We start from the raw sequence: 13,137 nt of genomic DNA, 5'->3' as shown, positions 1-13,137 counted from the left end.
TTCACTGCCAGGTTGCAATAGGAGTATGTAAATCATTTGCTTACACAGATAGCTTAAAGTTAGAACACAGATTATAGCCCATGTGGCTGTAAATACTTAATAAAATTGAGAGTCAAATTAGTCTCTATTGCAGTCTTGTGTTGCTTAACAACAGGGATAAATTCTGAGAAATGCATTGTTAGGCAATTCTGTCATCCTAGGGTGTATTTATACCAACCTAGATGGTATAGCCTACTACACACCTAGACTATATGGTATAACCTATTGCTTCTAGGCTATAAACCTGTACAGCATGTCACTGTACTGAATACTATAGACAATTATAATGCAATGGTAAGTATTCATGGATATAAACATACCTAGAAAAGGTACAATAAAAGTACAGTATAAAAGATATAAAACGGTAAATCTGTATAAGGCACTTACCATGAATGGTGCTTGCTGGACTGGAAGTTGCATTGGGTGAATCAGTGAGTGAGTGGTGAGTGAATGTGAAGGACATTACTGCCTGCTGCTGTAAACCTAACACTATACACTTAGCCTACACTAAATTTATTTTTAAGCTTGTTTCTTATTCAATAATAAACTAATCTCAGCTTACTGTAACTTTTTTACTTTTTAAACTTTTTAATTTTTTTAATGTTTCAACTCTTTTGTAATAATACTTAGCTTAAAACACAAATACATTGTACAGCTGTACAAAAATGTTTCTTTATGTCTTTATAAGTTTTCTTCTTTTTTTATTTTTTAAACTTTTTTTGTTAAAAAGTAAGCTACACACATTAGCATGGGCCTACATAGGGTCAGGATGATTAATATCACTATCTTCCACCTCTACATCTTGTCCACCAGAAGGTCTTTGGGGGCAGTAGCACACACGGAGCTGTCATCTCCTAGGATAACAATGCCTTCTTCTGGAATCCTTCATGAAAGACCTGCCTGAGGCTGTTTAACAGTTAACTTTTTTTTTATAAGTAGAAAGATAAAAATACTCCAAAATAATGATTTAGTATAGTAAATACATGAACTAGCTGAAGGGGGCCAGCCCCTCCATACCTGTGAGCGTTTCTTCTCAGGCGGGATGAGAGACTGAGAAAATAAATAAGACACAGAGACAAAGTATAGGAGGGCCAGGGGACTGGCGCTCAGCATATGGAGGACTCGTGCCGGCACTGGTCTCTGAGTTCCCTCAGTATTTATTGATCACTATCTCTACCATCTCGGAGAGGGGGATGTGGCAGGACTATAGGGTAATGGTGGGGAGAGAGTCAGCAGGAAAACATGTGAGCAAAGGACTCTGTGTCATAAATAAGTTTAAGGAAAGGTGCTGTGCCTCAATGTGCACATAGGCCAGATTTATGTTTGACTTTACACAAACATCTAAATGCTGTAAAGAGCAGTATTGCCACCAGCATGTCTAACCTCCAACCATAAAGCAGTTTTCTCCTATCTCAGTAAATAGAATGTACAATTGGGTTTTAAACTGAGACATTCCATTCCCAGGGATGAGCAGGAGACAGATGGCCTCTTCTTATCTTAACTGCAAAGAGGCTTTCCTCTTTTACTAATCTTCCTCAGCACAGACTCTTTATGGGTGTTGTGTTGGGGGATAGTCAGGTTTTTCCCTTCCCATGAGGCCATATCTCAGGCTGTCTCAGCAGGGAGAAACTTTGGACAATACCCAGGCTTTCTTGGGCAGAGGTCCGTGTGGCCTTCGGCAATGCATTGTGTCCCTGGGTGCTCGAGACTGGAGAATGGTGATGACTTTTACCAAGCATACTGCCTGCAAACACTTTTTAACAAAGCACATCCTGCACAGCCCTAAATCCATTAGACCTTGAGTCAACACAGCACATATTTCTGCAAGCACAGGGTTGGAGCTACGGTTACAGATTAATAGCATCTCAAGGCAGAAGAATTTTTCTTAATACAGAACAAAATGGAGTTTCTTATGTCTACTTCTTTCTACATAGACACAGTAGCAGTCTGATCTATCTTTCTTTCCCCCACACCAGTAACATAGTCATGTATATCATTAACAAGCATTACATACTATCCATATTGTATGTGTTGCATTTTATATGACTGGAAGAGCAGTAAGTTTGTCTACACCAGCATCATCACTGACAACTGAGTAACGCATGCTACTACCTTGAGATAGCTACCATATCACTAGATGGCAGGAAATTTTCAGCTCCATTATAATCTTTTTTTTTATATATATATACTTTAAGTTCTGGGGTACATGTGCAGAACGTGCAGTTTTGTTACATAGGTATACATGTGCTATGGTGTTTTGCTGCACCCATCAACCCATCACCAACATTAGGTATTTCTCCTAATGCTATCCCTTCCCTAGCCCCCCAACCCCAGACAGGCCCTGGTGTGTGATGTTCCCCTCCCTTTGTCCATATGTTCTCACTGTTCAACTGCCACTTATGAGTGGGAACATGTGCTGTTTGGCTTTCTGTTCCTGTGTTAGTTTGCTGAAAGTGATGGTTTCCAGCTTCATCCATGTCCCTGCAAAGGACATGAACTCGTCCTTTTTTATGGTTGCATAGTATTCCATGGTGTATATGTGCCACATTTTCTTTATCCAGTCTATCATTGATGGGCATTTGGGTTGGTTCCAAGTCTTTGCTATTGTGAACAGTGCTGCAATAAACATATGTGTGCATGAGTCTTTATAGTAGAATGATTTATAATCCTTTGGGTATATACCCAGTAATGAGATTGCTGGGTCAAATGGTATTTCTAGTTCTAGATCCTTGAGGAATTGCTACACTGTCTTCCACATGGTTGAACTAATTTACACTCCCACCAACAGTGTTAAAGTGTTCCTATTTCTCCACATCCTCTCCAGCATCTGTTGTTTCCTGACTTTTTGATGACTGCCATTCTAACTGGCATGAGATGGTATCCCATTGTGGTTTTGATTTGCATTTCTCTAATGACCAGTGATGATAAGCTTTTTTTCATATGTTTGTTGGCAGCTCCATTATAATCTTAAGGGACCACCATTGTGTGTGCAACCCATCGTGGATGAAAATGTTGTTATGACTGTTTCCCTATTCCAAGTAATCTGTTGCTATATAGCAAGCCAGCCCAAGAGCTAGAGATGTGAATTTATTTTTATGATCTTCCTGGATTCACTGAGTCAGGAAGTGAGACATGGTGATGGCTTGTGTGTTCTGGGGATCGCAAGATCTGGGGTTCCTCAGGTTCAATAATTTGCTAGAATAACACAGAGCTCAGCAAAACTGTCATATTCATGATTTTATTTTATTACATAGACTGGATACAGTTAAAATCAAACAGAGAAAGGTGTGTAGGGCAGGGTTTGGGAGATGCTGTGCAGAAGCTTTGAGTTTTCCTCTCTCTGTGGAGTCACATGGACAATGTTTGATTGTCCTAGCCATGATGTGTGACAACAGGCATGACGTATTGCCAGTCCAGGAAGCCCACTTGAGCCTGGGTGTCCAGGGTTTTTATTTGGCTTTACATATATGGGTGAGGCTGAGCACATGAGTGGCTGACCTTATTCTTCAGCCCCTTCAGAGGCCACCATAACTACAGTGTGGCCCAAGACTTCCATCATACATTGTTAGTGTAGACTATCTTGTGTGACCCCAGTCTCCCAGTAAACAAAGACCCTCATCAGACAATATATTCCAATGGCTTAGAGTAGGAATGTCCAGTCTTTTGGCTTCCCTGGGCCACACTGGAAGAAGAATTGTCTTGGGCCACACATAAAATATACTAACACTAACAATAGCTGATGAGCTTAAAGAAAAAAGAAAAAAAAACTCAAAAAATCTCATAATGTTTTAAGAAAGTTTACAAATTTGTTTTGCATTCAAAGCCCTCCTGGAGGCCAGGCACAGTGGCTTATGCCTGTAATCCCAGCAATTTGGGAGGCTGAAGTGGGCAGATCACTTGAGGTCAGGAGTTCCAGACCAGGCTTGCCAATATGGTGAAACCCTGTCTCTACTAAAAATACAAAAAATTATCTGGGCATGGTGGCACATGCCTGTAATCTCAGCTACTTGGGAGGCTGAAGTAGGAGAATTGCTTGAATGTGGGAGAATCACTTGAACTTGAGATTTGGAGTTTGCAGCGAGGTGAGATTGTGCCCCTGCACTCCAGCCTGGGCAACAGAGTGAAACTCCATCTCAAACAACAACAACAACAACAAAACAAAGCCCTCCTGGGCCATGTGCACCACCACCACCAACAACAAAACAAAGCCCTCCTGGGCCATGTGCAACCCATGGTCCGCAGGTTGTACAAGCTTGGTTTAGAAGTTACCTCTCAGGTATAGGGAAGGGCTGAGCCTTTCTTTGGAATGTTCAGTTTCTGGGTAACCTAGACTCGCTCTGTTAATCCTTTACTGCATAGCTTGTCTTCACACCCCGATGTCTTGAATCTCAACTGGAAGACTCAGAAGGTTGGGGACTGGAATCATCTGAAGGCTTCTTCCTCTCTGTATCTGTGTGCCAGGCTGGGATTACTTGAAAACTAGGCTCAGCTGAGGCTGCCAGCCAGAGCACCTGTGTGTGACCTCCATGTGTGACATGGATGGGCTTCTTACAGCATGATGCTGGCTCTGCGAGAGCCCAGATGTGGCCACAGGGCCTTTTCTGCCTTAGCCTTAGAAGTTATGTTGTGTCACCTCTGTTGCATTCTGTGGCTAGCTCAGTCGGTAGAGCATGAGACTCTTAATCTCAGGGTCATGGGTTCGTGCCCCACGTTGGGCACCAGATGAAGGAGGCCTGCCCCTCCACACCTGTGGGTATTTCTCACAAGGTGGAGATGAGACACTGAGAAAAGAATTAAGACACAGAGACAAACTATCGAGGTAGAAAAGTGGGCCCAGGGAACCGGCACTGAGCATACGGAGGACCCGCACCAGCACTGGTCTGAGTTCCCTCAGTATTTATTGATTACTATCTCTACTATCTCAGTGAGGGGGATGTGGGAGGACTATAGGGTAATGGTGGGGAGAGGGTCAGCAGGAAAACATGTGAGCAAAGGACTCTATGTTATAAATAAGTTTAAGGAAAGATGCTGTGCATTGATATGCACGTAGGCCAGATTTATCTTTGACTTTACACAGACATCTCAGTGAAGTAAAGAACAGTGTTGCCCCAGCATGTCTCACTTCCAGCCGTAAGGCGGTTTTCTCCTATCTCAGTAAATAGAATGTATAATCGGGTTTTACACCGAGACATTCCATTCCCAGGGATGAGCAGGAGACAGGTACCTTCTTCTTATCTCAACTGCAAAGAGGTCTTCCTCTTTCACTAATCCTCCTCAGCACAGACCCTTTATGGGTGTCGGGCTAGGGGACAGTCAGGTCTTTCTCTTTCCACGAGGCCATATCTCAGGCTGTCTCAGTTGTGGGAAACCTTGGACAATACACAGGCTTTCTTGGGCAGAGATCCCTGTGGCTTTCTGCAGTGCATTGTGTCCCTGGGTACTTGAGACTGGAGAATGGCCATGACTTTTACCAAACATACTGCCTGCAAACACATTTTTACCAAGGCACATCCTGCACAGCCCTAAGTCCATTAAACATTGAGTCAATACAGCACATGTTTCTGCAAGCATTGGGTTGGGACTAGGGTTACAGATTAATAGCATCTCAAGGCAGAAGAATTTCTCTTAGTACAGATCAAAATGGAGTGTCTTTTGTCTTCCTTTTTCTACATAGACACAGTAACAGTCTGATCTCTCTTTCTTTCCCCCACGCTTTTCTGCCTTAGCCTCAGAAGTTATGTTGTGTCACCTCTGTTGCATTCTGCAGGTACAAGCAAATCACCAAGACTAGCCAGATTCAAGGGGGAAGGGAATAGGCTCCATCTCTTCGTGTGGGAGTGGCAAGGTTTAGCGGAAGGTTTCCTTTGGAATGTGAGATATTATTGCGGTCATCTTTGGGAAATGCAGTCTACCACATGGACACAATAAGAAATCATTTCTTTTTCCCTGAGGAGAAAGCTCCTCTAGAAAAGTAAATATTTCATGTCACTTAAAGAAGAAGAAATTTCTTTGATGGGTCATGATATAGATCATATGGAAGTTAGTGCCCCCACAGATAAGCCAGTGGTGTAATACCAAAACCAAACTCAGTGATCAGAGTGCTTCAGGGACCCAGAACAGTGTAGCCAAAGTCCACAGCCTCCTGGTGGTCTGTTTTTATTCAGGGATAAAATGTAGAGATTTTTAAGATGGATGGATTCTATAACCGTCATATGGTCTTCCACAAAGAGTCCTCAATATTCTGCTTTTTTTTTTTATCAGTGGTTTTCATTTTTTGACCCCAGGTGACATTTGGCAATGTCTGGAGACATTTTTGATTGTCACACCTGGGAAAGGAGCGTGTGCTAATTGGAGCTAGTGGATAGAGGCTAACAATGCTGCTAAGCATCCTACAATGATACTACAGGGCCCCAAAATAAAGAATTCTCCAAACCAAAATGTCAATGCCTGTCACAGTCTGTTCCTATGGGATTGAACAAAGTGGGATGAATGCAGAAGTGAAGACAAAGACAAAAAGATACATTTTAAAAGAAGGGGTCAGGGGACTCCTTGCTTCTAGTGAGCAAAGACAGCCCTCAGCTTCTACAGCCCTTCATATTTACTAGGTGGAATCAATAGGGAGAGAGAGGTAATGGTTGGTCAGCTGCTTTGATTCATTAGAGGTACACATAATTACTTTCTTTATACAACAGGCTTCAGATGTTCCTATAGATAACCACTGTGGAGCACCCAATTCTGTCACTGTTTGGGGGGGCCACTATGTAACCTGCCATGATCCCTGGTGGGCTGAACAAAGGGGGGCAAATGTGGGAATAAAAGACAAGAGACAAAAGAGTATATTTGGAAGAAGGGGTCAGGGAGCACCTTGCCTCTAGTGGACAAGGGCCCTGAGCTTTACACAGCCCTGTGTATTTATTAGGCAAAAGGGATAGTGAGAAGGGGTGTGGAAGAAGGGGTCAGTTGGTTGGTCCAGAGTAGGCTTGCAAGACTGCATTCCTCAAACAACAGGCTCTAGATGTCCCAGTAGATAACCTTGGTGCCAGGGAATGATAACCTCCATCAAACTTTCTGTCAGCAGGCACAGTCATGAGTTTGCTCATATCCTGCATTTGTGATAAACAGTTTGCTGTTTGATCACGTAGCTTCCAGTGGAATGCTGAGTTGATCATGTCCCATGGACCTTTGGCTCCCTACAAACCACAAAGAACACTCTGCCTGGGGTGTGACTGCCCTTGGCACTCCTTCTGGCGGCAGATGCAATTTGTCAGTTTTCCAACATCCTGCTTTCATGAGAACAGTTTTCCATTCGCTCATATAGCCTCCAGTGGTATACTGGGTTGGTCACAACCCCCATTTTCTCAGCCTCCAACAAATGCAGATTGAGCATCCCCTATCAGAAATGCTTGGGACTGGAAGTGTTTCAGATTTTAGATTTTTTTTTTTTCAGAATGGTTGCTTACTTACTTACTTACTTAATTATACTTACTAGTTGAGCATCCCTAATCTGAAAATCCAACATTAGAAATGTCCTGACAAGCATTTCCTTTGAGCATGACCTTTGTGCATCACCTCAGCCCTAAAAAGAATTTCAGATTTTGGAGCATTATAGGTTTCAGAATTTTGAAGCAGGGATGCTCAATATGTAGTGCTGAGGTAGAGAAAGTCCTATTTACATTGATTAGTAAACAGTTCCAAGTTATGTTGAGAGAGTCTTAGAGTTTCCCTTCATAATCTCTCCACACCCAAGAATGCAGTGTTAGCTCTCTGTTCAAAGCCAATACTTATCTACTTATTTTTTAAAAATTCCAATTATATAAATGAAGCTTAAAATATTCACAATGTGAGCTGGGCGATGGTGGCTCACTCTTGTAATCCCAGCACTTTAGGAGGCTGAGGTGGGAAGATCACTTGAGCCCAGGAGTTTGAGACCAGCCTGGGCAACATTGTAAGACCCTGTCTCTACAAAAAAATACAAAAGTTAGCTGAGCATGGTGGCACACACCTGTAGTTCCAGCTACTCAGGAGGCTGAGGTGGGAGGATTGCTTGAGCCTAGGAGGTCAAGGCTGCAGTGAGCTGTGATCATGCCACTGCCTTCCAGCCTGGGTAACAGAGCAATACCCTGTCTCTAAACAAAATCATCATCATTATAATACTTCTCCAACTTGAATGAATTAAAAAAAAAATTCACAGTGTCAAACTTTCAAACAATATAGAAGTTTATAGTGCAAAACCTGAAAGTTCCCTCTTAATCCTTTTTCACCATCTTTAACATAATCAGTCTTGAAACGTTTTTGTGTATCCTTATGGTTTCCTGTATCAGCATTGACATATCTAAATGTGAATTTGGGTGAATTTTAGTTGAGTGACCCTTGCCCACCATCAGGCTCAATGATTCTCTAGAACAGGGCTTCCCAATCCCTGCCACTGGTCCGTGGCCTGTTAGGAAGTGGGCCAGGCCAGTGAGCAAGCTTTATCTGTATTTATAGCCACTCCCTATCATGCATATAACTGCCTGAGCTCCCCTTCCTGTCAGACCAGAGGCAGCATTAGATTCTTCTAGGAGTGCAAACCCTGTTATGAACTGCACATGCGAGGGATCTAGGTTGCACGCTCCTTATGAGAATCTAATGTCTGATGATCTGTCACTGTCTCCCATCACCCCCAGCTGGAACCATCTAGTTGCAGGAAAACAAGCTCAGGACTACCACTGATTCTACATTATGGTGAGTTGTATAATTATTTCATTATATATTACAATGTAATAATAATAGAAATAAAGTACACAATTAATGTAATGCACTTGAATCATTCAAAAACCATCCCCTTGCCCCAGTGTGTGGAAAAATTGTCTTCCACAAAACCAGTCCCTGGTGCCAAAAAAGTTGGGGACTGCTGTTGCAGATTAAATATTTTATTAAAGGATGTAAGGAGGTTCTGATTCTCTTTTGTGAATGAATGATTAAATATGTGAATCAGTGAATGAGTGGAAGTACCAAAATAGGATATTTTAACTAAAACATTTTCCTATATATTATAATGCAAAACTAGTTACATGGAAGGCAGCCAAATAACTTACTCTGGGAAAATGTATTATAAGAAATTATCATTTATGTTCATAGCATTACACAATGGTAATTCTTTAGAATTGAGTAGGAATGTTCTATTACAGGGCTCACTGTCATTCAAGGATGTAGCTGTGGGTTTCACCTGGGAAGAATGGCGGCTACTGGACCGTGTTCAGAAGAATCTGTACCAAGATGTGATGTTGGAAAATTATAGCAACCTGGTATCACTGGGTAAGCACAGTTTTCCTGGGTAGTGTAGGCAATCAATTGCCCTTCCTTTCTGAGTAATTAAAAAGGGTGGGCCTCACAAATACTTTATTTTTTTTAGACTTCAGTTTAATACATCATAGATTTTTAGTACTTTTCTGGCCTCTAACAGAGTATTTTTCTCTCATTTCCAATGGACATTAAGGCCTTTACTTGGCTCAGATGCAAATTATTTAACCCCTTAAATGTAATCTTCAGCCAGGCATGGTGGCTCATGCCTATAATCCCAGCACTTTGGGAGGCCAAGGGGGGTGGATCACGAGGTTAAGAGATTGAGACCATCCTGGCCAACATGGTGAAACCCCATCTGTACTAAAAATACAAATATCTGGGTGTGGTGGCGCACACCTGTAGTCCCAGCTACTTGGGAGGCTGAGGCAGGAGAATCACTTGAACCCGGGAGGTGGAGGTTGCAGTGAGCTAAGATCGCACCACTTCACTCCAGCCTGGTGACAGAGTGAGACTCCATCTCAAAAAAAAAAAAAAGTAATCTTCATCATTTTTCAGAAGTCTTGTAGCCCTAGTATTTGCATTCATGTGTCCTTTATAATTTTCCTTGATACTTTTCTAGGGTATCAAGTTACCAAAGCAGATGCATTATTCTGGTTGGAGCAAGGAAAACCATGGATACTAGAGGAAGAAATCCAGAGTCAGGTTTGTCCAGGTAAGTGAAAAACCAGTCCTATAGGAGAACTTAAAGTAATATCCCAGTTGAACAGAAATAGGGGGGCACCTCTGAAATGCTGTTTGGAGAAATGTTTTTGAAGTTCTTAAAGTTGTGAATGTGACTAAGAACAGGTGACATAAGCTCCTCACATACCTTAAAACTGCCTCCACTTTTTAGTTGCTCCATATTAGAACTCTTTTGCTTGGCTTTTAAAAGAATCCATGTTCTTCTTTTAGGTACTCTGATCAAATCCCTCTCTGGCTCATCTCAGAACTTGCTTTCCTGGTTAATCTTTCTCCCTGGCATCTTTAGTTTACTTGCTTTTCCTTGTCTTCATCCCCCTAATTCATAGTCATAGCCCTATTTTCAAGTATTCCTAAATTTTCTTCCCTTATCTTCATTTTGTGTGTATTTCACACCTCTCATAGTTTCTTCTGTTTTTTTTTCTTCCATTTATAAATATCTCAGACTTTCCTTCTCTACCCACAGTTTCACTTCTTCTTCTCTCCTTAGCCCTTGCTGTGAGCTTCTACTCCTTTTATTACATGATCACAGTGGATTAATTTGTCTCCTTTCTAGAATATGCCTGGCAAGTCAATGATCACACAGAATGGCACCGAGAAAACCAAAACAGCCTTGAAACTATGGAGAGACACCACAAATGTCATACATTTGGCAACATAACATCTCATCTGAGCTCAAACCTTCATACCTCTTTTGCACTTGGGAAACACCTGAATCCTAATCTGGAGTACTTTATTCAAAACAGAAGCTATGCAAGAAATGAAGGTGAATGTAATGGATATGACAAAGTTTTTCTTTATCCTAAGTATGAGAAAATTCATGCTGAAGAGAAATACAATGAATATAATGAACGTGTAAGGCTTTCAGTCATAAGTCACAGCTCATAAAACACTGGAAAACTCAAAAACGAGAGAAACAGTATGACTGCAGTGACTGTGGGAAAGCCTTTTCCCAGAAGTTGGACCTCTTTAAGCATCAAAGAAAACAAACAGGAGAGAAGCCCTATGGATGCAGTAGATGTCAGACAGCCTTCAGCCAGAAGTTCTGTCTCATTTTACACGAGAGAACCCATAAAGGAGAGAAACCTTATGAGTGCAATAAATGTGGGAAAGCTTTTACTGATAAGTCACGCCTTAATAAACATCAAAGAACTCACACAGGAGAGAAATGCTTTGAGTGTTGTACATGTCAAAAAGGTTTTAGTGATAAGTCAAAACTCACTTTCCATCAAAGAAGTCATACTGAAGAGAAACCCTATGGATGCAGCAAATGTCAGAAAAGCTTCAGCAATAAGTCACAGCTCATGATCCATCAGAGAGCTCACACAGGAGAGAAACCCTATGGTTGTGATGAGTGCAGGAAAACATTCCCCCTTAAGTTTAACCTCATTTTACATCAAAAAATCCATACCAGGGAAAAATCGTATGGGTGTAATGAATGTGGGAAAGCCTTCATCCAGAGATCTGAGCTCAGTAGACATCAGAGAACTCACACAGGAGAGAAACCATATCACTGCAGTGAATGTGGAAAAGGCTTTAGTGTAAAGTCATTCCTCAATATTCACTGGAGAACTCATACGGGAGAGAAATCCTATGGATGCAACGAATGTGGGAAAATGTTCTCCATCAAGTTTAGTCTCATCCTACACCAAAGAACTCATACAGGGGAAAAACCCTATGAATGAAGTCAGTGTCAGAAGACTTTTAGCCAAAAGTCACACCTGAATATTCATCAGCGGTCTCACACTGGAGAGAAACCTTATGAATGTGGAGAATGTCACAAAGCCTTCAGCCGGAAGTCCTATCTCCTGATACATCAGAGAATTCACTCGGGAGAGAAGCCTTACGAATGCCTTGAGTGCGGGAAGACTTTCTCTCATAAGTTTAGTCTCACCACTCATCAGAGAGTCCATACAGGAGAGAAACCCTATGGATGTAGTGAATGTGGGAAAACTTTCCCCATCAAGTTTAGCCTGGTTTTACATCAGAAAACACATATAGGAGAAAAACCCCATGAATGCAGCAAATGTCAGAAATCTTTTGCCCAGAAGTCACATCATATTATACATCAAAGAATGCATATAGGTGAGAAACCTTATGAATGCACTGAATGTTGGAAAACCCTCTCCCACAAGTTCAGCCTCATTCTACATCAGAAAACACACAAAGGAGAGAAATCATAAATGAAGTGAATATCTGAAAGTTGGCAGTGAGAAGGACTAGCTCATTATACCACAAGGTTAATATAAGAGTGAAACCTCAAGGCTGCAGCAAATGTGAACAAACTTTAATTTCAAGCTTACACATCATTTCTTATCAGAGAATAGTGCTGGGCATGATGCCAGTCAGGAGGTAATACCTTTTTCAATAAATGTCAATTGAATATAAGCCAGAGGGAACAAACAGGAAGGAACATCTATGTATTATTGATTATAGGGATGTTGTTGGCATAAAATGCATTTACATCAGTTTCAGATAATTGACACTAAAGAAGAAATTCTGTACTTTAGGTGAGGTGCAGTGGCTCACACCTGTAATCTCAGCACTTTGGGAGGCCAAATTGGAAGGATCGTTTGAGCTTAGGAGTTCGAGACCAGTGTTTTCAACATGGGGTTCCATCTCTACAAAAAAATACAAAAATTAGCTGGAGATGGTGCTACTCAGGAGGCTGAGGTGGAGAATTACTTGAGCCAAGAGGTGGAGATTTCAGTGTGCCAAGATTTCGCCAGCCTGGGTGACAGCCTGTCTAAAAAAATAATAATAATAAGGAAAAGAAAAAAGAAATTTGTAATTTTGTATGTTAATGAATCTGGGAAATCATGCTTTCATCTGTATTTTTTTTTCTGCTCTTGTTATATAATCAGCATTATAGAAAGTATTGTATTAAATATGTAAATAAATATGTTTGTCAGAAAACAAAGCAAAAAATATCAGAACAATACCAAATATTTAAGTGTTTTGTACCTATTTTTATTGTAAAAATGATTGCTTATATTTGGGAACTGCATGTGTTAACATCACAATTGTGAATTTGTAGTATGTATGATTAAATATGCATAAAGCCTTCCCATAGAA

The 13,137-nt window shown here is 41.2% G+C and overlaps 1 protein-coding gene across 7 annotated transcripts in view; it reads left to right on the top strand.

Annotated features, from left to right (window-relative positions):
• The window catches only part of LOC103888663 (zinc finger protein 613-like), a 19,999-nt gene extending 6,862 nt beyond the window's left edge, over positions 1–13,137 (top strand). For 4 of the 7 annotated variants that reach the window (XM_063720248.1, XM_024238367.3, XM_054541186.2 and 1 more), the window contains 4 exons: positions 8,706–8,763; positions 9,210–9,336; positions 9,944–10,036; positions 10,619–13,137. In XM_063720248.1, the coding sequence (XP_063576318.1) occupies positions 8,761–8,763; positions 9,210–9,336; positions 9,944–10,036; positions 10,619–10,950 (555 nt within the window). In that variant the 5' untranslated portion in view covers positions 8,706–8,760 and the 3' untranslated portion in view covers positions 10,951–13,137. The remainder of the gene's footprint in view (positions 1–8,705; positions 8,764–9,209; positions 9,337–9,943; positions 10,037–10,618) is intronic. The other 3 variants (XM_054541185.2, XM_054541184.2, XM_054541183.2) reach the window with 1 other exon arrangement.

Source organism: Pongo abelii, chromosome 20, assembly GCF_028885655.2.
Source record: "Pongo abelii isolate AG06213 chromosome 20, NHGRI_mPonAbe1-v2.0_pri, whole genome shotgun sequence".
Classification (NCBI taxonomy): domain Eukaryota; kingdom Metazoa; phylum Chordata; class Mammalia; order Primates; family Hominidae; genus Pongo; species Pongo abelii.
The sequence above is the reverse complement of the archived record's forward strand: the minus strand, read 5'-3'. Positions and strand labels throughout refer to the sequence as shown.